We start from the raw sequence: 24,202 nt of genomic DNA, 5'->3' as shown, positions 1-24,202 counted from the left end.
CAATTTTCTCTTCCAGTTTCCGTCACTTCATTTTGATGTGCTTAATTTCGCAAGTCTATTTTACATTCTTCCCGTAAGGATTACTGTTTGTCTTTCTCTTCTGTCTTTTAATCACCATCAGAATCTCAGTGTGGAAATTCCACTTGTTTCCTGTCACTCACAGTAAGCTCAAAATTATCTGTGTGAGTGTGTGTGTGTGTGTGTGTATGTGTGTGTGTGGAGAGAGCGAGAAAGAGAGAGAGAGAGAGAGAGAGAGAGAGCGAGTGAGTCTAGAGGAGTGAGCACCTACATTTAAGCGTGTGACTGAGTTATGTGTCAGTGGCTTAGCGTTCTGAGCGATGCTTCCTTAATGTGTACCTGATGGATCACGGTGTGAATGACACAAGCTCATCCACTAAGTGCCTAAGAGGCGGCACACACCCTCACCGTCTTCCCTGTCTGCACATAGGGGCAAACTATCCAACCAGACTGTTTAAACTAACAACTGCATCCACAACACAACACAACACACAATTACAGACCTACCAGAATTAGATCACCGCTCCTTAGCCCTCTCTTTCCGACTGCTAATTTGGATTGCATGACTCAGGACGTTTGCCTTTGTAGTTAAGTCGGGCCCTCTCGTGTTTTATTTTCGCCGCGCCGCATCGAAACCTGTAACCTGGAAACCCGCGAGTCCTTAAGAACGATAATATTATGAGCGCGTCTGCTTCCTCCACGCACCGCTTTTCAGACGGCGTTTCCCAAAGTGGAGAGCATTACCGAGCTTTTTGTTCCCCGGGATTAAAATCGAGTCTTATTACCCTCTTGCCCTATTCACCCCCTGAAAATGACTGTCCGTCACGTTCCCTGACAGAGAGGGAGAGAGAGAGCGAGAGAGAGAGAGAGAGAGAGTGAGAGTTGCACTTCTCACACTCTTGACACTTTGACCGGGACCGTTTTCACTCGATACCTTTATGAACGTATTACATTACCACCACATGCGCGAAGCAGTGTGTCACGTTAGTGTTTCTATGCATGAAAACAACTTCTAATTGTCTTCATGGAAACATCAGACTGAGTCAGACTGTCATTACTTAGGCTGAAGACAGGGTCACCGGAGACCAGCAGTTCAATACCGGTCCACGTGAAGAGTGCGTTAGACTGGAGCGTATGTGAACGTGCTCGTATTTACAGAGGCGGTGGGCGAGATTGCGTCACCCATTCCGTTTCCGATGACATCATGAGACGCGAATGCTGTTGATTTAATTGCGTCTTTAACATGAGTGGACTTCCATAGACAGGAAACTGGAATTTATTGTCTTAGGGTAATATTCAAAATAAGGTATGAAGTCTCCCCTTCTAGTGTTCAACAGTGCATTGATTTGAAGTAGTTGATCAAATACTGGATTGACAGTAACCAGTAAAGTTAAAAAAAAAAGTACTGCAGGTCCTGAAGCCTGGGACTATTGTACTTCTGATGAGTAATTCAAAATGCTCCTCAGGAAGGCAAATGGATAGGAAGCAGAGATAACACCCACAACCAGTTGCCAAAGAACAATTTGTTCATTTGTTTGACAAGTGAAGACAGATCTCAAAGTAACTTAAACGTGACCTGTGAAACTCACACACACACACACACACACACACACACACACACATTTAGCTTTTCGAAAGACCCTAACCTGACAACAGCGAATAAGATGAAATCGCGTTTAAAAACGTGGGCGTCACGAAACGTACGCTTGACCCAAACTAGAACTGGCTCCGGACCGCGCACTGCCCCTCCTGCTGTGACGAAGAGCAGAGGAACTGAGCAAGAGCAGGGGGATGTGGCCCCTTAGTGTATAGACACACACACACACACACACACACACACACACACACTGTACATACACGTTTTGTCTTTATATTCTGAGGGGTCACTTTCTTTTCAATGTTGCTGAAGAGTAATAACCCAAGTGTTTATCCCAAGTGGAGACCAGCAAACGCCCCCCCCCCCCCCCCCCCCCCCTCCCCGGCATGGTCCCCCTTTGCCTGCAGTTCTATCCTCATGGTACCGTTTGTTCCGTGTGATGCCGCAAGAACCTAAACCACACGCACCGTATGTTCACGTACAGAAGGCAACACCTCGATTTTAAAACAATGTAACATCTGGGGCAAATCCAAATGCATCATCTGTGCCCTGCTTTTTTTTTTTTTTTTCTTCTTTTTTCCCCCGACTGCCTGATGATTTAATCTTTACTCCTCTTTGTGACTAAAGACAAAAGTAAAAAATAAAAATAAAAATAAAAATAAAAATTGGGGGCCAGAAAGCAAAATTGTAAAATATGAAGTAAACACACACAAAAAAACTGTAATGTAAGTGGAATGAGAGGAGGAAAGGAGGGGTCTTCTAGTGAAAAAAAGAGAGAGAGAGAGAAAAAAGAGAGAGAGAGAAGAGAGAGTGGGTGTTGAGGAAGCTGAGATAGTGGGTGTGACAGGGTGGGATACCAGGAGCTATCTCTCACCTGCACCACATATAACAGCGTTTGGACAAGCACTTCTGCAGCACACACGCACACACACACACATACACACACGCACACGCACACCTGTCTGGATTCCAGCTCACCTATATTCACCTGGACAGAGCAAGGCACGAGCCGACAGGTAAAACCCCAGTCTCTCATTCCTGCCTCTCTGGTGTTTTAACAGACATTACCGTTTCTATTATTTTTTTTTCAGTTTGAAATTGTTAAGAGTTAAGAGTGCATCAACTTGTCTGTTTTCTGATGTTTTTATTGTTTACGCTTCTCTTTTTGACCATTTGAAAGGAAAGAGGCTTTTTAATACCATGTTGCAGTGTTACATTTGAAGCACGTTCGATCGTGTCTAATGATTTTTTCAACCAAGAGACGTGATGCGTGCGTCATTTCTGAAGATTTCCCTCATCCGGTCAATTATTGCATGCAACACATTCTGCAAGGAGTTCCTTTAGCTTCCTTTTTTCTTTTTTTTTTTTAAACGTGTGGGCTTGTAATCAGTCACAATTTTCTTTCAGTGAAGGACAAGTTCTGAATCACCACTGAGGAAAATCTTACCTCGGTATTTTAAGTAAAAAAAAAAAAAAAAAACTTCAAAGAAGAGTGTTTTACACTCTGCGGCACAGACGCTTTGATTGGACTTTTGTCTGGCGCTATGATTCATCCAATGCATTGTTTTACGTCTCTGGACGCGTTTGAGAAAAATCTTCAAAAACGACTTTCAAACAGATTGAATTTGTGTCAGTGACTCAGCCTCCCTGAGCAACAAGTCGAAGTACCAAAATAAGTCACGCTGAAGACCTTTGAATAGTTCTAAGAAATGATCTTCAATGATTTTTACAGTAAGTTTTGCCTCGTGTTCATTTTTTACTTATTTCCAGTGAAGCAATTAAAGCATTGTGCCAAAAGATAAGAGTGTTAAGACATATAAACACAAGCACAACACAGACCCGCTCCAAACAGGCCAAGGCATGGAAACCGTCAGCTAAATTGAGGGGAAAAGTGAGAAATTTCCGTCTGATTGAGAGAGCAATTTGATGTGCCCTCCCCAATAATGGCGTCCCAAGGCGATAATTGGAACGCCTTTGCCGCCCCTCCAACGCCGGAGCTGGAAAGAACGAGTGCAAGTCGAGGTCAGGTCGGTTCCGCGCCGAGGGGAAAGTTTATATCTTAGGGAAAAGATGACTTTAACGTGTGTGTCAATATTATTCAAACGTTTAAAAGGGACCCAGGGCGAAACGGCCGGGGTCACTCGGTAAATATCGTGGGGTCGGCGTCGGAGGCTAGTGCTTTGGCGCGAGTCAGAAGGTGTTTTACTGGGGGAGTCTGTTTGTTTTTTGGCACCGCGCACACACACACGCACACACACACACACATAACTATAGACATTTCTAATCGATTACCTGCACACACATATCATACCTGCAGCCATTCTGTCAATAGAAGAGTGGGTGGCAGAGAGAGAGAGAGAGAGAGAGAGAGACTCTGATGATGGAATAAAGGCTGTTCTGTGCTTATGTGCTAAAAAAAAAAGAGGAGCTAAACTGAAAAGGGGATTTCACCTCAGAGAATGGTGAAGACCTGTCTTTGTATTTGACAAACAAATTCTTGTCAAATTAAGTGAAAGGGTGAAGCGAATGAGAGAGAGAGAGAGAGAGAGAGAGAGAGAAAAAACGTCTTCAGGGCAATGAAGCTCATGAACGAGACTACTGTCTTCATTATTTTCAAAGATGTTAAGAGTAAATTTAGTTGAGGGGGAAAAAAACTATACAAACAGTTAGAAGATTCTAGAAGTTTTGGCCAAATTCCTCTGGGTTGGCTTGTAGATTTGGTCGAGTATCCAAGAATGCTGAAGTATCAGAGCATTATGACATAGCAACATTGATTCACTCTCTGGCGCAGTGAGACTTTTCACAGAAACCAAACAAACCAAACCATTTTATTGTCACAAAGTTTTATTGTACATCCACTGAACTCTGGATGTTCTGCGGCTTGAACATGCTTTACAGGGTCTTTAAGTATGTTCCAGGATAAGCATTCAGAAGTTTCCCTGGAAACTTCTTAATAGTTCTGACATCATACTCATCAAAGTGATATTACGGAAACTTTTAGAAAATCACAAAGGTTTAACAAACAAAGCCTGATAATAAAAATATTTTATGACGTATATACAGGTATAAGTGAGACTAGAATAAACTAGTGACACAACACTTGACCATATAAAAGACACACCAAGTTAGTAAACACAGAATATGAATTTGTGATGTATTAAGTTTTAAGCGAATTTTTGCTGCTGGACGATGTCTGCTTGGAAATAGAACAGCTACGACATACGAACAACAGAGACAAACACATTTTGAAATGCGACGCATATAAAATACGATTTAAACAGTCATTGGTCGTGAACAATTTGCCATTTGAATACGTTTAACTGATGGTGAACTGTTTGATAAGGTGTGTAACCTTGCTGTATGTTTCTCAAACGCAGGACACCACATCCATGTCTCGCTGTGTGATCCCAGGGTTTTTGGTGTGGGTCCTGCCAATGTTGTTCCTGCTGGTTCTGGTTCTGACTCCATCCGGCTTAAGCTCCGAGGGACCTATTCCGGGCTGTCACCTCTACCGTGAGTCACACACACACACACACACACACACACACGCAAACCATACTTGCAGCACATTCATGCAAGTGTTCATTGAAACATGTACTGCGGTGGTATTGGACTATGCCACCTGTGTGACTTTTTAGTCAGGCATATACGACAGACGCAAGACTGACTAGCATGAGTGGTGACATATCAGAAACAAGGAATTTCTCAGGCATCCAACAAAAAAAACCAAACACACAGTTTATCAAAATTCCATACAGTGTAATATCGAGCAGACTTTCATGCTATGTAATGTAGGTTCACATTCACACACTGTTCTCATTTTTGTCTCCCCCTCTCTAGCATTTAATGTGACCATCCGCAGTGACAGAAAGGGGACATGTCATGGAACCCATGTGGTTTACGCCTGTGTGGGTTACTGCGAGTCTAGCGCCTTCCCCTCTCGTTACTCAGTCCTGGTGGCCTCCAATTTCACTCACAACATCACTTCTGTTTCTCGCTGCTGCACCATCAGCAAGGATGCAAAGGTACAGCACCGAGACATAAATGAGATACAAACGAGACGACACCAGTCACAGTGACACTTCAGCGAGACCACCACGAGCCAAAATTGAGACAACGTTAAAAGATTGTCACACTTAGATATATCACAGCGTTCCTGCAGCGTGATGTACTGAAAAGGTTTATTACTGTTGCTTGGTGAGAGAGAGTTGAGACCAATTCGAGAAAACATTGTTACAGTGAGAAGAACTACAATATACTGTAGATGCAAACGTTAATCTCACAAAATTATGCACAAAGGCCTGTTATTTTCTTCCTTTTATTCCCTCAGGTCAAAGTTCGTCTGACCTGCCCTCGACGGCATCACCATGAAGAAATTGAGATTTTAACAGCACGCGCCTGTCGGTGTGACATGTGTCGCAAGTCTCGATATTGAGGCGTGTGTCATGGGTTATATACAAAGAGACCTTTAGAAGAAGTCTCAGAGCTGATGGTTTCACAGTGTACACAGTGACTGACAGAATCAATTTCTGATCTTGCATACACAGAGTGTGTGTTTTGGTTTATTGCTGCTTCGGTTTGTTGGGGTTTGTGCGTTTGCTTGCGTGTGTGTGTGTGTGTGTGTGTGTGTGTGTGTGTACGCATGCATGACAGAGTGAAGTAGATATCAATATTAACAGAAAGCTTGTCAGAAAGACTATTGAACAAACCAGTTGGAAAAAAAAATCTTTTTCTAAAAGCATTTTCTGTAGGCTTGAACTTATAACAATTCTGTTTGTAAGACCCAGTTTTCTGCACGTAAACCATATGAACCACAAACCACACAAACTAGTATAACTGACACAGCAAACACCGCATCAGTAGACATTAAAAAAAAAAACCATATTCTAAACCACTAGACTTTAATGCCTGTGCTGTTTTATGACAAAAAGAATGTACGTACTTAATTTATATTTATGAATTGAACACTTGCATTTTTGTACATGCATTAATTGAATTAAATGAGTGCAAATTACATGTTAAAACTGGAAATGGAATAAAAAAGGAGAATAAAATCAATACTGCAAATAAGTGTCTGTCTGTTTTCAATCAATCAATCAATCAATCATTCAGTCCATATGTATGTATGTGTGTACATATATGTGTGTGTGTGTGTGTGTGTGTGTGTGTGTGTGTGTCTGCGTGTCTTCAAAGGGTCTCACATTCAGTATGGTTGGTGGAGCAGACGGTGCATTCACACTGGAGAGCCTGAGGATAATGGTACAGGGGGGATACGTTGGCACGGCAACCCGGCAGACGGACAGTCACGTAACGCATCCGGCTGTAGGTACAGACGCGGTGGTGCCTCTGGATATACGGTGGCCCCACCACAGGTCTCTGCACGAGAACAAATCAAAAATGTCATTTCATTCACACTCACGGTCGAAACCCCACCAACCGCGAACCCATTTACTCGTACGAAAAATGCTGAACCATGCTTCAGTTTAACAGTCTACAGAAAACCCCCAGAGAGTCATCACTAAGCCCTGAATTTACAGTCTTCTCAGTATTAATACGAAGCTGTCATCAGTTTGTTACACAGTTTGTTAGTATGCCGGCAGTCGTGATCAGATTGTCAGTATCAGCTGTTAGACATGTTAGTAGCAGTGTAACTGACTGTTAGTTCAGTCTGTCACGGCTTTACTCGGGTCACGGTCTTGTGTGGATTCGTTCACACTGAATTCGGGAGCCAGTATTTCGGTACCTCCCAGGTGTGACAGCGACCCCAGCACGCCTCTGTCTGCACGCGCAGGCTCCTGCAGCCTGGCTTCTGTGCCACGAAAGAGAACTCCCGTACTGCGCAACCGCGGAAACTGTGCAGGGCCGACACGACGACGGACGCGGTCACCCCGGCGATCAGGAACCAGAAGGTCAAAGAGGTCATGAAGTAGACACGGGGACACATTCTGAAAGAGGACATACAGACTGGCTCTCTTTGCAGTGGACACCTTAGACTGTGGGGGGAAAAAACATAAAAAATAATTAAATCAGCAGTGAACAAGTGCAAGAGTGGCAGTGTCATTATTACTAGTGGTAGTAGTAGTAGTATCATTGTTAACACTACTACTAGTACTGCTACTACTACTACTAATAATAATATTTAACAATGATAATAGTATTCATATTGGTATTGATATTAGTATTAATGTCAATTGTACACAACTGTTGTTGTGTATTCAGCTAAATAAGTTCTATAATTATTTTTAGCTCTTCTGCTGATTCATCAGAACGTGAACAGTATTTTGCAGTTTCAACAAAGAATCCCTGAATCCAAAAGCGCTCTGGTAGATATACCGTACGCGAGCCTAGCACCCATTCCATTTCTTCAACTGGTGCCCACGTGTGCAAGGAAAACTGTTCCACTGGCAAGACAGAAGCACGTGCCCCTTTAAAGCAGGCGCAGGTATCTTCGCACACGAGTGACCTGAATAGCCTGACCGCTAAAACAGCAGGCGCAGTCGTTTAATTCCACCACTTTGCATTATTAGACGGTAAGCTTAAAGTTATCCCTTTACAGGGAATTTTTAAATTATAATTCATTCTGTGTTTAAACTCTACGATCTAAGATGCCTTCACAACTAGGTTACTCACCTGTTCGATGACCTGTTCCAGTTTGATGGTGTCTTCGCCTTGCGGACAGTTTCAGTTCGAAAGAAAGAGCCTCAAGTTAATCACTGCCACAACGTATAACCGTCACAAAACAAACAAAATAAACTAATACGAAGATAAAACTTCCAGGTAGACACTGACTGCTTGGTATTTTCAGCGTGTTGCTCAAGTCGTGTTCTTCTGGAAATCCCCAACAAACTGTCCTGTCATGGGTTTATCTTCCCGAGGTGTCTTGTTGATATTTTCAACTGGATTTAATGGCCGGACACTCTGACGTCATTGCAATTAAAATGAAATTCCCATTTAACCACCGACAGAACTCAGTGAAACGAATAGTGACAGGTAACTGAGAACATCGGTCAAAGTTAAAATTGATTTGAATGAGCTCTCTCTACTGTCGACGCCAACAAAGTGTCATAGATAATTAAACTAGAAATTAAGGAGCAAATAATAATGCCCCCCCTCCAAAGACAAGCCGAACCCGAATAAAACGAGATTCTTCCCTTTCCCCCCAACTTTTTCTTCTTTTGCTTACTTTTTTCTTCAGTATTCCCTAACTTTTCATTACAATTATATTTTATTTTCTGGTGAAACTATGGAAAAGAGTTGTATTTGATAAAAACCTTTTTAAGAGCCATGCAGGGTGATGTAACATACAGGCTTACAACTCTAAAGATGTCGTGTGTGTGTGTGTGTGTGTGTGTTTAAAAAAAAAAAAAAGACATATAACGCCCAAATGTTTGTTTGTTTGTTTTTTTTCAATGTGAAGTTATTCAGGACAGGTCTCCATGTTTTGTTTTTTTTTTCCCCCAGTTTTTATACATTCATATCCCAAAGCCATTGGCCCCTTCCCCCGCAAAAAATACATTGCTATGTTAAAACACAAAACATCAATCAAGAGGACAGTGCAAGTCTAATTTAAGTGATGCTACGTATCCATACATTTTCAAACCATATTATTGCCTTCACTACTCTACCGTTTCCTGTCTCATATCACGGATGATTCCAGAACTCTATAAGTTATGAGAACCTTTCCAAATCTGACAGAGAGAATGACAGGTCACGTATATAAATAAAGAGCTATTTGAATGAGTGACAGAGTTGCTCTTTATCCTCGGCATGAAAACAGAGACAAGTGTTGGAAACCCATTTTGGTGCTTGAAATCCAGTAAAAAGCAACTGCAGTTGTTGTTTGACAGATGAGAGCACAATCAATAATAGTGTTACATTCTGCTTCTGAAACCCTGTTCTCTTCTGAACTGGAGATACACTGACCTGCCACTCTGTACATATCCTTAAACAGCAACACACACACACACACACACACACACATATACATACACACACACACACACTTACTCCCTGTCACACCTTCATGCTCTCCATGTATTCATAGTCACTTTCTGCCAATGCCTATTCGTCATTTCATTCCATTAAGGTCATGATTCCAGAGAAAAATACAAATAATAACAGCTCATAAAATCATAAATATCATCAACAAACCAACTCAACATTCAAAGTAATAATTTAAAAAATAATTAAAAATATAAATTAATCCAGTCTATAAATTATGCACAGAAGTACAGACAAAGTATATGATGACGAGGACTTTTTTTCTTCTTCTTCTTCTTCTTCCTCTACTTTTTTTTTGTTTGTTTGTTTGAAATCCTCCTGAAATATGTTTTCCCAAAACTAATGAGAATATTGCTAAAATAATATATTTTGGATGGTTTTTTCCACATTTTTTTTTTTTAATCCCAGAATAAGAACAGACTAGAATATGGTATTTGTCACACCAGAACATGTTTGCTCTAGCAGCATACTTCTGTCTTATTTAAGAGGTGCTACACTAGATTACCCCCACCAACACTATAATCAGACATAGATATTATATATTTTTATATATATATATATAAAAACATCAGTCGTAGTAGCAGTAGAAGTTGTACTTATAGAATAAGCAATAGAAGTAGAACCATATAATCATTACTTTTACAGCATAATCTTCATATGTGTCATCGTTATCATCGTTATCACCGTTGTCGCCATCATTCTCCTGCACGTTTTGAGAGAGTACATGAAGTCCGTTGGTCGATATGGAACGAGGGGGTCTTCCAGCTGAACCCCAGTGAGCTAGAACCAGTTCTAGAATTTTCCGACTGGATGTAGTGTTGTGGTGTGCCTTTCTGTATGCATCCAAAATTTGGATATCATGCGAGCATGATGCGCGTGTCGATGTTCGTGTTACCTGAACGTCTCGTGTGTGTGTGTGTGTGTGGATATGATTATATAGAGAGGGAGACAGAGTAAGTGCGTGACTGTGGGATACAGACAGAGAAAAGACAGAGAAAAAAAAGAAGAGAAATGTCAAGAGAAAGAAGAGATAAGAGTGAGCAGCGGAAACATATTTTTTTTGTAGTGTGGTTGATCGGAAGATTTGGGCTTTCATCCATAATAGTGTGTGTATGTGTGTGTGTGTGTGTGTGTGTACGTGTGTGTCGTGTATGTGATATGTTTGCGTGTGTGTGTGTGTGTGTTTGAGTGTGTGTACCACATGCATGTTTTTGGGTGTCAGAATAAAGTAAGTGAATGTGAATGTGTGTGCTCTGTCTCAACATTGTAGGTCTAATTTCTGTTTCTTGCAGTTTGATACGCTCTGTGTGTATGGGTCTATGTATGTTTGTGTGTGTGTGTGTGTGTGTGTATATATGTGTGTGTGTATGAGAGAGAGAAAGAGACAGAGAGATAGCGAGAGAAAGAGAGAGAGCGTCCATGCATGCGTGTGTATGTTCTAAGTGTTGCTGTTCACAAATCTAGTTCCAGGATAAGTCTGAGTTGAATGTATGTGTTTATACTTATTTTTGTATGCAGGTACGTTCTGTATTTGCACTGGCTGTATTTTTATGTGTATGTTTCTCTGTGTATGTATAGGTGTATGTGTGAGTGTGTTTTAGGTGGTGTTGGCAGCACTGGTCTCTGGCTCGCTGGGCGACGGGTTCTCTCTCTCTTGCAGGTTCTTCTGGTTCCGGATGGCCTCTCCCAGGCTCTGCAGCCGACGCTCCTGCTGCTCCTCCAACCCTCTCCACAACTCAGCCCGTTCACGCTCTCTCTTCAGCTCTCTAAAGACAGACAGACAGACAGAGAGACAGACAGAGAAGAGAAGAGAAGAGAGGAGAGGAGAAGAGAAGAGAGAAGAAGAGAAGAAGAGAAGAGAAGAGAAGAGAAGAGAAGAGAAGAGAAGAGAAATGAAGTGTGGATAGAGTGAGAGTAGAGGTGGGAAAGACAAAAAGAGGACACGTATGAATGAGGAGAAGGAAAGTTTGGTTATAACCTTCAGTACCAGTTCCACTAGCTGTTTATAAAGCATTACATGCACACACACGCATCCAAACAACTTAACTCACTTTTGTTTTTCCACTTTATACGAGGCAGTGAGGTCGTCAAAGAGCTTGCTGTTCATCTCCATGAAAGTCTTCAGCACGTTGTAGATAAGAGACACAATCGTCCTGGGGTCAGAACAACAAAACAGATTAAAATCCAACAATAGACCAGGGAGTCCCCTATATGAGTTAAGATTCAGGTGGAGACATTGAAGTCGAAGCAGAAGTAAGAGGACTAAATTTAAAGGAGCAGATGAGATGAGGACAAAGTTTACGGCGACTGGAGAGTTTTGGAGGGGTGGGTTAAGGCATTTTGCTGTAGGACTAAGCACTGAGGATTGACGGTGAGAAGTGAAAAGTTACTAACTGATTCCAGTGCTCTTTGGAGACTCTGTAGAGGGTTCCAAACACCAGCGGCAGAATAACCTGGCAGTTTTCCTCTATCAGGCTGAGAATGTATTCATTATTCCAGAAATACAGAGCCCGCTCTGCAACCTGAGCAAAAAAAAACAGACAGAGAGAGAGAGACAGAGAGAGAGAGAGAGAGAGAGAGACAGAGAGAGAGAGAGAGAGAGAGAGAGACAGAGAGACAGAGAGACAGAGAGAGAGAGAGAGAGAGAGAGAGAGAATATATAAGAGAGACAGAGACAGAGAGAGAGAGAGAGAGAGAGAGAGACAGAGAGAGACAGAGAGAGAGAGAGAGAGAGAGAGAGAGAGAATATATAAGAGAGAGACAATGCAGCAATATCGACATTACGTTGCCAGGAGCGTATTTATTTCTTTTTTCGGCTTTGCATTCCGAGTGAACGGGTCCCGTGGTAGACGGGACGGTGCCGTTATGGCACGCTGAAGGTCACTGGATGAAGGAAAGGTATTTTTCTGTCTGAATGGACTTGAATTTGAATAAGGTCTAAAAGCACTACTATGACATTAATCCCAACAGTGCTCACAGGAGGAGTAAACCATCTAATCAGAAAAGCTCAATATGTCTAAATACCAAAGAGTACCATTGCTGATACGGTTACAGTATTCTATGGTTGGGAACTGCCACAAGTATAGCTGTTTCCAGAATAGAGAATGAATGGGGTTGAATGCTTCTGTGTAAGTTCAAGTTTACACACTCCAAACAAATAAAAAGTTTCAAAACGTGTCTTTTTGACAACAAGAAACCAGAGGTGTTTTCCAAATGAGAACCGAAAGAGAGGAACAGAGTAAGCCTACTGTATGGGTGTGAGTGACGGAGTGATGATGGTGTGATGAAGAAAAGGAGTGAAGTGTCATGTAGTAATAGAGTGATGGCCTGACAGAGTAATGGAGTGATGATAGTGTGATAAAGTGATGGACTGACGGAGAGATGTTACAAGAGAGTGATGGAGTGATAAAGTAACTGTGATGTGATAGACTGACGGTGTGATGGAGTGATAAAGTAACTGTGATGTGATAGACTGACGGTGTGATGGAGTGATAAAGTAACTGTGATGTGATAGACTGACGGTGTGATGGAGTGATAAAGTAACTGTGATGTGATAGACTGATGGTGTGATGGAGTGATAAAGTAACTGTGATGTGATAGACTGATGGTGTGATGGAGTGATAAAGTAACTGTGATGTGATAGACTGATGGTGTGATGGAGTGATAAAGTAACTGTGATGTGATAGACTGACGGTGTGATGGAGTGATAAAGTAACTGTGATGTGATAGACTGACGGTGTGATGGAGTGATAAAGTAACTGTGATGTGATAGACTGACGGTGTGATGGAGTGATAAAGTAACTGTGATGTGATAGACTGACGGTGTGATGGAGTGATAAAGTAACTGTGATGTGATAGACTGATGGTGTGATGGAGTGATAAAGTAACTGTGATGTGATAGACTGACGGTGTGATGGAGTGATAAAGTAACTGTGATGTGATAGACTGACGGTGTGATGGAGTGATAAAGTAACTGTGATGTGATAGACTGACGGTGTGATGGAGTGATAAAGTAACTGTGATGTGATAGACTGACGGTGTGATGGAGTGATAAAGTAACTGTGATGTGATAGACTGACGGTGTGATGGAGTGATAAAGTAACTGTGATGTGATAGACTGACGGTGTGATGGAGTGATAAAGTAACTGTGATGTGATAGACTGATGGTGTGATGGAGTGATAAAGTAACTGTGATGTGATAGACTGATGGTGTGATGGAGTGATAAAGTAACTGTGATGTGATAGACTGACGGTGTGATGGAGTGATAAAGTAACTGTGATGTGATAGACTGACGGTGTGATGGAGTGATAAAGTAACTGTGATGTGATAGACTGATGGTGTGATGGAGTGATAAAGTAACTGTGATGTGATAGACTGATGGTGTGATGGAGTGATAAAGTAACTGTGATGTGATAGACTGACGGTGTGATGGAGTGATAAAGTAACTGTGATGTGATAGACTGATGGTGTGATGGAGTGATAAAGTGATGATGTGATGTGGTGTAGTGTGATGTGATGTGATGTGATATGTTGATGGTGTGATGGAGTGATGTGATGTGATGTGATGTGATATGTTGATGGTGTGGTGTGATGTGATGTGGTGTGGTGTGATGTGATGTGTTGTGATATGTTGATGGTGTGATGGAGTGATGTGATGTGATGTGATATGTTGATGGTGTGGTGTGATGTGATGTGGTGTGGTGTGATGTGATGTGTTGTGATATGTTGATGGTGTGATGGAGTGATGTGATGTGATGTGATGTGATATGTTGATGGTGTGATGGAGTGATGTGATGTGATGTGATGTGATATGTTGATGGCGTGGTGTGATGTGATGTGGTGTGATGTGATGTGATATGTTGATGGTGTGGTGTGGTGTGATGTGATGTGATGTGATGTGATGTGATGTGATGTGATGTGATGTGGTGTGGTGTGGTGTGATGTGATGTGATGTGATGTGATGTGGTGTGATGTGGTGTGATGTGATACGCTGATGGTGTGATGGAGTGATGCAGTGATAGAGTAACAGAGTGACGGCGTGACAGAGCGACGGTGAAAAGTACTGACCTGGAAGTGTGGGCTGGATATGCAGGCGGCAATCTGTTTGAAAAGCGGCTCCTGTATGCGGATGAACTGGGACGGTTCAATCACGTCAAGAATCTCCTCGATCTCACCCAGGAACATCACCTGAAAACACACACACAACACACTTAATACAAACCTGCACACGATACCTCCACAGGTACAACAACAGACACACACACATACCTTAACACAAAGCCGCACACTCAAACTCAACCGCTCCAATAAAAAAAACCCAGTTCAGTGGAATGTTATTAATTCATAGACTCTTCTCATTTAAAATTCAGAGTTGATTTAACATTTTATGGAGACATAATATCCTCCACCAATATTCTCACCTCTTTCTGAGTGCATGTCTTGGGCCAATATTTTAGCAGCCCTCTGATGATCTAATATGAAAGAAAACAGAATAAAAGAGAAATCGTCATCTGTTGCTAGGCGACAGGTTTGGATATGAATAAAACTGCAGTAAATTACACTAACTATGACAACATGTAATAATATTGTAAGTAATTTGAGCGTACTTTCATTAAACTAAAAAGACTAAATGCAAATAGGGGTATGTACATGCCTGGTTCAGTTATTCACAAACAACGTGATAAAAACGCCGCCCGAATGGTAAAGCGCAATACAACTGTCGGACATTAGGTGGCGCTTAATCCCTCAACAGGGCTCTTAAAAAGGACATCGTTTGTCCATCTGTTGTTAGTCCAGCACACAGCACCACAGGTAATATATGAACCTAGCCATACATTCATGGCATATGAGTAAGAGCGTGGGGAGGTGGGGACATATTGAGGGCCGTGACAATGCCAACACAGCAAAGTCTGTTATCGATATATCTCAGTGGAACGTGCTCACACATCCATCATTTTACAGGTGCATGAGAAAATATATATATATATATAAAAAAAAAAAAAAAAACCTGCACACTCATCAAAACCTGGATTAAGGGATCCATTTCTCATGTGAGGGAAAATGTGAGGGGTTGAAGAAACCATTATGTTTGAGCTGGGGTTGTGTGAGATGTGTGTTTCTCTCTCTCTCTCTCTCCCTCTGTCTCTCTCTCTCTCTCTGTCTCAGTGATATAGGTTTTGTTTGGCGTGATTATTTAATATGATATGGTTGATAAGGCTTGGCGTGAGACTGTGTAGAGTGACTTACATATTCCGTGACTGTGGCATCCTTCTCCATAAACTGCACCACACAGTAGGCCAGCTATACAGTAAAACACACAAGCAAACACTGATGAGAATTATAGTCAATCACACCCATTAGACACCTGTGTATTTGTGTGTGTGCGTGTGTGTGTGTGTCTGCAGACACACACCTGATTTGAGTGTGTAGCTATGCATCCTCCTTAACACATTTTCTCAGTAAAACGTAAAAAAAGAAAATGTCTTGGGTTTACCCCAGAGGTGCTTCTGATGAGAGAGCGCTGTATCTGGGTGTATGAGCGGTAATGTCATGCATTCAACATTAGTAAAATGATTCAACGAAATGAAGTCACCAGGGGCCAAAGGCAGAGGGCCTTAATCCTTCTACCCTAACCAAAGCACTGATCAATCGCATTGATTTTACTCTGTTAAAAAGCCGTGGCCTTCATTAAGACACCATTCTAGAATGAATGCAAACAAAAGCATCATTAACCCGTCACGGCTCACACCACATTCACCTTTTGTTCGTCAATAAATCCTAACAGAACAGAACTAACCAGACCGAAATGCAATGGTTAGAATTCGACTGATGGTAAACAGGACACTTCAAGTCATTATGACAGTTATAATGACGCTTGAAGGTTGGAGAATGTCATATTTTCTTTCTGAGTGAACTGGAGTGTGTTAGCATTATAAACACCACGGTAACGAATGCTACACTGTCGTGAGCGCTGCCTCACAAGTGCTACCCTGACATTTACAATGCATGAGTCATAAAACGCTTGACTTTATTAGCAGACCTAATTAAATAATGAGTGAGTTTTTATACCAGTAAATGAGAAATTACAAAGCCTACAGACTGTGGTTATGTGGGTTAGGGATAACAGGATTAGGTGTTATGTGTTATGTGTGAGGGACAGTTATTTTTGCCGACAGAAAAAGAAAAAGAAAAAAAAAAACCTAACCTGCGGTACTTACTGGAAAACAAATTTCTTTCTCAAACTTCTGATGAATCAATGCAGGCAAAAATGGAAACTGAATTCACACTCAAACTGTGTCTTTCTTTCCTTCGCTCTCTCCCCCTCTCAGGTACAGAGCATTCCCGGGAGTGAAGGTACACAAAGTAGTCGTAGACCCGTGATCCCACGGGATTACAGGCTAAGTATCGGAAAAGGCAAGTTTTTCCAAAAGGAGGTAACCACAATCAGGTTTGTGTGCGTGTCTTTTTGTGAGTGTGCGTGTGTGTGTGCGCGTCTACATGTCTTTCTTTATGTGAATGCGTATCTGTGGGTGTGTTTGTATACTCGTAATTTGTGCTACAAACGGTTGCCTTTTCACCCAGGCACGTTGCCGGGTTGAAATGTTGGCTTGGCAACAGTAGGTGTGTGTTTATCTTGGAAGGACTGATGTCACCTAGCTTCCACATCTGTCCCCTAGGGGAGACGCTCTTAGATTCAGAAAGAATGTTTCCAACACTCTCTCTCTCTCTCTCTCCACTTAACTCTAGGTTCATATTTCACTGCTTGTCTTTTACCTCCTGGAACTGATATTTTAACTATTTTTTTGTTTGGTTTTTTAAATCAGGTAATGTATCTCACTTTTTGTGTATGAGTATCAGTCTGCAGATATACATGCACACATGCCGGATTGTCTGCGGGACAAAGGTAACTACCAACGGTTACAAGAAGTGATTATCTTAACAGACCGGTATGAAGTTAAGGATTTTGGAGGGATTAAGGAGAGATGAGACAAAGCTCAGAGTAAATACTGAGTCTGAATTTGAAATTATGTTTGGGTTGAAGGCCTTGGACAAAGTGCCAACGCGTGAGAGACGAGACACTGACAGAGCCAAGTCTTGGGTGTCATCCCTGGAGTCAGCGAGTTCTTTGGAGGCTAATCGCTAAAACGCCAAATGTAAAGCCGCAGCACTTAGCTATCACTCGTTCCTGTGCAAACAAAAATCATTGTAACCATGTTACAGCTCTCACGGTTCAAAAAGAGTTCATTTCTACCGCCGCTACATATAGAACACGTTACTGTTGGCAGAAAACCGTTTGCGCGCAAAGCTAGCGACAGCAGCAGGATCGCTAAAGCAGCGGGACATCTTCGTAGTTTTAAGTGATAGATTACGGCACCGACACTTACGGGCAAAGAAATCCATAGCTAACATTTAATTCTACACTCAAGACTGCGTGCAGGAGCGTGTAGGATAAAGGAGAGTGAAAAATAGGTCCGTCCAACCAAAGCCTTTCCCTGGGAGAGCCAGGGTGTCCTCGCAGGGTGTGATAACCGTAAACAGCTCAGAGCACAGGGACTAAATTATGTATGGAGAGATATCGGCAGGGGAAAGAGTGTGGAGGAATGTAGGACAAGCTTCAAAAACACACACACGCGCACACACACACACACACACACACACACACAAGCTGAAGGGAGAGTGTTCACAGAAAAACCCTTATGAAATGAATACACACTTGATTGGTCGTATGTTAACACCAACATACATGGAGAGCAACATCATCAATGTTACAACATCTCACGAGCTGCGAACTGCCGATAAAAATGTGACAAATGAGTGCCCTCCAGTGGTCATTAATAGTCATGGCAGCCTTGGAATAAATACAGTAATTAGCTATGAAAATAGCTTAGTCTGAGAGCCAGGAAGCCAGAGGAGTTGCTCTACCCTTTCAGTATCTGATACATGCTGTAAGGGACATTTTGGAGACCATAACAACAGACAGTTTTCCTCTGTGCTTGAAAAACGCAGAAAGCCAATCAGTTTTGTCTGAGTTCTGCATCGTCTCATCCTGTGCAATCACCCTGATGCTGAGGTCTCAAAGTTCAACAGACACTCACTGTGCGTGCGTGTGTGTGTGTGTGTGTGCGTGTGTGTATGATAACTGACCTGCGCGTGAAAGATGGAGAGAGATTTGGCCGTGTGAAGGGGGATCAAGACCCTCACAAGAAACTGCTTATGCTCCGACTTCAGTGGCAAAGCAAAACCATTAATGATACTGCAGAGAGAGAGACAGAGAGAGAGACAGAGAGAGAGAGAGAGAGAGAGAGAGAGAGAGAGAGAAAGAGAGAGAATGAAGAATTTGCAGGCAAGAGAAAATGGAGAAGACGAGGAGCCACAGAAGAGTATCAAGAAGAGGGAGAACAAAAAGAAAGGCGTGAGATGGAGAAATAAAAATGAAGAAAAGACAAAGATGGAAGATGGAGAGGTAAAAATGAAGAAAAAAAAGGTGTTAGACATAAAAATGTTAGGGGAGAAAAGGCGGTGGTGAGTAATAGGGCAAAAGAGAAAAGTTCACAAAGATAAGAGGCAGAGGAGGTAGAGGAGCAGACAGAAAATGTGAGCAAAAAAGGAAAATATGAAAAAAAAAGGGTGAGTGAGTAGGAGGAACAGAGAGAAAACAGGGGAGAGAGAGGGAGAGAGAGAGAGAGAGAGAGAGTGAAGAAAATTGGATTAGTACCGACACACCTTATGATGTTTTCTATACGATCATTCGACACAGTTCTGTTCATCCGCTAAGCCTCTCCACCCCCGTACCAATCCTCCAAAATCTCTCTTTCTCCCTCTCCCTCTCTCTCTCTCTCGTTCTCACTCCCTCTGTCTTTCACTTTTTCTCCCCTTTTTCCTTCAACTCTGTCTGTCTTTATAATTCTCATTCTCTATCTTCTCGTTTCTGTTTCTGGTGATTAAGGGCCTGTCTTTTTTCTTTTTTTTTTTTTTGATATTACATCCTCCCCTCATCTTTCTTTCTTTTCCCCTCCAGGTATTCCTCTCTTTCATTCACTCCGTCTTTATTTATTCTCTGATTTTCCCTCGTTCCCCTTTAAGTTTTACAATTACTCGCTTACAACTTCTTCTCACTCCACCTGCTACCTCTCCCTCTCCCTCTTTCTCTCTCTCTCTCTCTCTCTCTCTCACTCTCTCTCTCTCTCTCTCTCCGCCCTTTCAGGCCCCTTGAGGACCAAAGATTAAAGAGGCCACAGAGGTGAAAGAGGGGATAAGAGTATTCTCTTCAGCATCTACAGCTCTCTCTCTCTCTCTCTCTCTCTCTCTGTCTCTCTCTCCCTCTCCATCTAGCACATTCTGTCCATCTTCTCTATGACTATGTATAATCAGGGAATGTGTGGGTGGTACTAAAAATACAACTAGCATCAACCTCAAAGTAGACCTCCATTCCTCCCGCACTCTGACTCATCTGCTCTCTCCTTCTCTCTATCTCTCTTTTCCCCCTCCTCTCTCTCTCTCTCTCTCTCTCTCTGTCTCTCTCTCTCTCTCTCTCTCTCGCGCTCTCTTTGTTGATGCTTTTAAGTAAACAGAGCAACAGACACCATTTTGTTTAAACTGAAACAAACTGTGGGGCAGTCACACCGGCCGCACAGCGTGGCCTTAAATGACAGTGTACTTTAACTAAGCGCTAAAAGACTGAGGCAAAACAAGGAAAGGTCAAACACATACAGTGTTAATGTGCGCACGCCTGTTAAGTGCCTGACTCATCAGGCTACATGCTGCTTATAAGTATCTCTCAAGTAATCACTGTTATATATACACAAAAACTATCGCTTAGTCTTCAATGACTTGATACGCTTTTTGAAGACTTGTTCTCTTACAGAGACCAGTCATTTAGTGAACTTCAGTTATAGTTTCATATCATTTCTTACATAATCATAGTGAGTAAGCTTAAACTACACCTACGTAGTTCAAACTAAATAATACATTTATTGGCTACGGCTGTGTTTCCCTAGAGTTTTACCACACAGAAAGATTTCAGTACATGCAAATTTGTGCAATGCAAGTTCTCGTTACAAAGACAAGACAAGAAAGCTGTCTGAAACAACAGTCTTGTCTTCTTAATAAGAGTACAGACTGTACGACTGAGGAGCTGTCAAGATTGCATACCAATCCTGTGTTATGGATATTTTACATTACTGATGGATATTGTTAGTTATTGATGGATTTTTGAAGTTGTCAATGGATATTTTAAGTTATTAAGGAAGACTTACCTGCCCAGAATCTCCAGAAGTTCAGCCACACCGTTGAAATGCTCGGTTTCGTAAATGAACCTGCCGGGTTAAAATGACTTTCAGTCACATAAAACAAGCACTTTTTCTATGTATGTGTGTGCGTGTGTGTGTGCATGTGTGAGGGTGTGTGTGTGTGTGTGTGTGTATGTGCGCACATGTGTATTTATCTGTATGTGTTTGTGTGCACGTGTGTGTGTGTGTGTGTGTCTGTGTGTGTGTGTGCGTGTGCATGTGCGCACACGCGTGTTTTGTGTGTATGTATTTATCTGTGTGAGTGTGAGGGCTTGTGCGTGTGTGTGTGTGCGTGTGTGTGCGTGTCTGGCCTTATGTATCAGTGCACGTGTGTGTACCTGAGGAAGATGTTGTTGATCTGTTTGCGGATGTAGGCTCGCAGGCCAAGCAGTTTGCCATAGACACGATGAAGGATGGTCTTCAGATATTCTCTCTCCCTGGGGTCTTCACTGTCAAACAGCTCCAGCAACTGGACACACACACAAACACACACACACAAACAAAGAGTCACCTTGTTATGTATGTTTACTGAAAGCTACGCACAGCAACCATCCTGAAGTATAAACAAACATATGCAAACACTAGAAACAGCTTCCCATTGCATCATTCAAGTTGAGACACAAAAATGCATGTATACATACAGATACACACTCGCACACGCACGTAAACACATACACTGATACAGCAGGAGAAAAAGGACATGCATTAATACCTCTAACGCCAAGACCATATGGATTTAAAAAAAAAAAAAAAAAAGCATACACTACATTCAGAGATCCACGTGCACAGAGACATGTTGAGCGCAAATGCAGTTTCCTTCGTTGACATGTTGAACGGATGTTTTTTTTTTACCTGAAGGACGAATTTCTGGTCCACGTAACGTTTGGCCATGGAGGGCTGGAAATCAGGGCTTTCCAGGAAACGCAAGAAGAACTCGTACACCAGCTAAAGATACAAGATACAGCGTTTTACTGAGGGAGACGCGTTTCACATATCAGCCAGTCATAATTCATACACCAGCTAAACCAGTTTCCCTTCATCTTTTAGACTGATAATCTTCTCTCACTCGTTTTTGGTCCAGCTAAACACAAACACAAATGCTACAACTGAAATTCAGCTGATTCAGCCAACTACTGTTTGAATCTGTCTGTTTTGGGTCAGTCAGCGTAGGATTAAAGTGAAAGGTGAGAATAAAGAATTCTGTAAGAATGGTTTGATGGGGGGAAAAAAACCCAAAACCATGTGTTTGGCAACCCTGCTTTTATTAAAGGAAGAACCTCATATTCTGTCAGGAGACAGAGAGAGAGATGCACGAGTCTGATAAGCAATGAAGAAAAGAACACAGACAGACAGAGTAAAGATGAAGAGTGAGATACATACCGATGTGAAAGAGGGCGGACAAAAAAAAAAAAACGTACGCCAGACAAACCCAACGGTTGTAAAATTAAAAAAAAAAAAAAAAAAAAAAAAAACAACAACAAAGAAAGAAAAACAGGAATCTTCACTCGCGGGCCCGGGGTTATAATGTGAACAGGAGGAAAAAAAAAAAAAAAATGCTGTGTCGCGGCTGACTTGATAAACATCAGTCGGTTGTCGGATGGGTGGGTGTGCGGGCGTTTACGCGGGGTGACAGGGACGGTTTTTTTTGCCGCGGAGTGGGCGGGGCTACCTGTAGGTGCGGCCAGGAGGCCTCCAGCGTCGGCTCGTCCTCCTCGGGGTCGAACTCGGGATTCTCGCTGGGCGGGAGAGTGCGGAAGATGTTCACTGAAATCTGTGAGAGAGAAATAAAAACAAAAAACAAACAAAAAAAACACCTTAACGAATCTCAACAACACCCAAACCAACCTCACAAAACAAAAACCGTCTTAACGGCGCTTATTAACTCTCCATAAGGACTATGTTGGTACAGAAGAACGTTGCACTGATACACATTCTAATTTCATTCGGATCGTCCAAAATATTAAACTCTTTTTTCAAATTCCGCATCAAGAATACGATAGATTAAAAAGAAAAGCCAAAAACGAAAAAAAAAATAAAAGGAACGATACATTGAGCAGCTACAGTGAATATCACAGCCGAAATAAAACAATTCCGCTGTGTTACTGTTCTGTTTGATTTGCCTTCGCTGCCGTTCCAATAGAGGGGAAAAAAAAACACTTTGACCTCAAACACACCGGCTTCCTCTGAGAACTCTATTTCACGCCACGCGGTCTTCCCTCTCTCTCTCGTTCTCTCTCTCTCTCCACTCATCCAGGCTTTCTCCCTCACTCAACTCATCCTTTTTTCAGCCCCCCCACACCTCCTCTTTTCTCTCCTTTCTTTCCCTGACTCTTGTTCACTAACTGCGCGTCTGTCGTCCCCTACCTGTGTTCATCCCCTTTTATTCTTTTTTTTTCCCCTCTCCCCGCCGTCCTTATTAATATCTTCTCCTTCTCTGTTTCACGATTAGTTATTTATGATTAGTGGTCTTTGGGTGAATAGACACCTGCTTTCCTATGCTCCTAAAGGAGGGGGGCTTTCTTTTAATTTTCCACTCATTCTACTCTTCAAATCCCAACCCATCTCTCTTTCATTCTCCGTCTCCCGTCTCTACTTCATAATCACGGTCTATGAAAGACAGGGTTAGATGAGGACTTTATCGCCGTCTCTTTTTCCTGTGCTCCTCTAATCCGCTCTACTCTTCCTCCTCCTCCTCTTCCTCCTCCTCCTCCTCCTCCTCCCGTGGCCTGCGGCTGAGAGCGGTTCCACGCGGACTTGTTAGACAGACATCATTTTGACAATGCTCCTTTCTCACGACGCTTTCCCTCTGAACCGTTAAACCAATCTCTGTATCCGCTTCTCTTTGTTTTCTCAAACCTCTCCTTTCCCGCCTTTTTTAAGCTCCGGGTGTCTAGCTTCTATGAGAAGGATGTTTGAACTTCAGTTGGGGACATGAGTATGTGATGGTTCTATCTATCTATCTATCTATCTATCTATCTATATGTATGTGTATATATATATATATGTGTGTGTGTGTGTGTGTGTGTGTGTGTGTGTGTCCTCCTTTTTTCTCTCTGATCTCCATTGGTTTTCTCTTTCCTTTTATGCGTACACCATCTACAGTCTTTTTTTTGTTGGGTTCTGAACTTCAAAAGTCACGTTTTTTTTCACCCATATGTCTACCTCTTGCTTTATTTTTTAACTGTCACTCATCCACTCACTGGTGAATCCTCTGATACTCTGTCTGTTGGCTGTATCTCTCCCTTTTCCTCCTCTACTCTCTCTCTCTCTCTCTCTCTCTCTCTCACGTGTTCTCAT

General features: G+C 42.2%; 3 protein-coding genes across 3 annotated transcripts in view; 1 reads left to right on the top strand and 2 right to left on the bottom strand.

The window, feature by feature from the left end:
* The first annotated feature begins 3,558 nt into the window (after positions 1-3,558).
* Positions 3,559-6,050, top strand: gpha2 (glycoprotein hormone subunit alpha 2). The gene is made up of 4 exons (XM_030779220.1): positions 3,559-3,642; positions 4,993-5,128; positions 5,456-5,640; positions 5,946-6,050. The coding sequence occupies exons 1-4, from the start codon at positions 3,559-3,561 to the stop codon at positions 6,048-6,050; spliced, it is 510 nt and encodes a 169-aa protein (XP_030635080.1).
* A 752-nt stretch (positions 6,051-6,802) lies between these two features.
* On the bottom strand, positions 6,803-7,559 carry LOC115816253 (glycoprotein hormone beta-5-like). Its single transcript, XM_030779219.1, has 2 exons — positions 7,359-7,559; positions 6,803-6,991 (listed from the first exon to the last, which is right to left on the bottom strand). Exons 1-2 carry the CDS (start codon positions 7,557-7,559, stop codon positions 6,803-6,805), a joined length of 390 nt encoding a protein of 129 aa, XP_030635079.1.
* Positions 7,560-11,213: 3,654 nt separating this feature from the next.
* ppp2r5b (protein phosphatase 2, regulatory subunit B', beta) overlaps positions 11,214-24,202 on the bottom strand; it is a 20,554-nt gene continuing 7,565 nt past the window's right edge. The window contains exons 3-13 of the mRNA XM_030779753.1: positions 22,575-22,676; positions 21,758-21,850; positions 21,244-21,374; positions 20,873-20,932; positions 18,762-18,870; positions 15,864-15,917; positions 15,038-15,088; positions 14,685-14,804; positions 12,011-12,138; positions 11,668-11,769; positions 11,214-11,382 (exon numbers count right to left, since the gene is read on the bottom strand). Of these exons, the coding sequence (XP_030635613.1) occupies positions 11,214-11,382; positions 11,668-11,769; positions 12,011-12,138; positions 14,685-14,804; positions 15,038-15,088; positions 15,864-15,917; positions 18,762-18,870; positions 20,873-20,932; positions 21,244-21,374; positions 21,758-21,850; positions 22,575-22,676 (1,119 nt within the window). The remainder of the gene's footprint in view (positions 11,383-11,667; positions 11,770-12,010; positions 12,139-14,684; positions 14,805-15,037; positions 15,089-15,863; positions 15,918-18,761; positions 18,871-20,872; positions 20,933-21,243; positions 21,375-21,757; positions 21,851-22,574; positions 22,677-24,202) is intronic.

This window comes from Chanos chanos, chromosome 7 (genome assembly GCF_902362185.1).
Source record: "Chanos chanos chromosome 7, fChaCha1.1, whole genome shotgun sequence".
Taxonomy (NCBI): Eukaryota; Metazoa; Chordata; class Actinopteri; order Gonorynchiformes; family Chanidae; genus Chanos; species Chanos chanos.
This window is presented reverse-complemented; position numbering and strand designations above follow the sequence as displayed.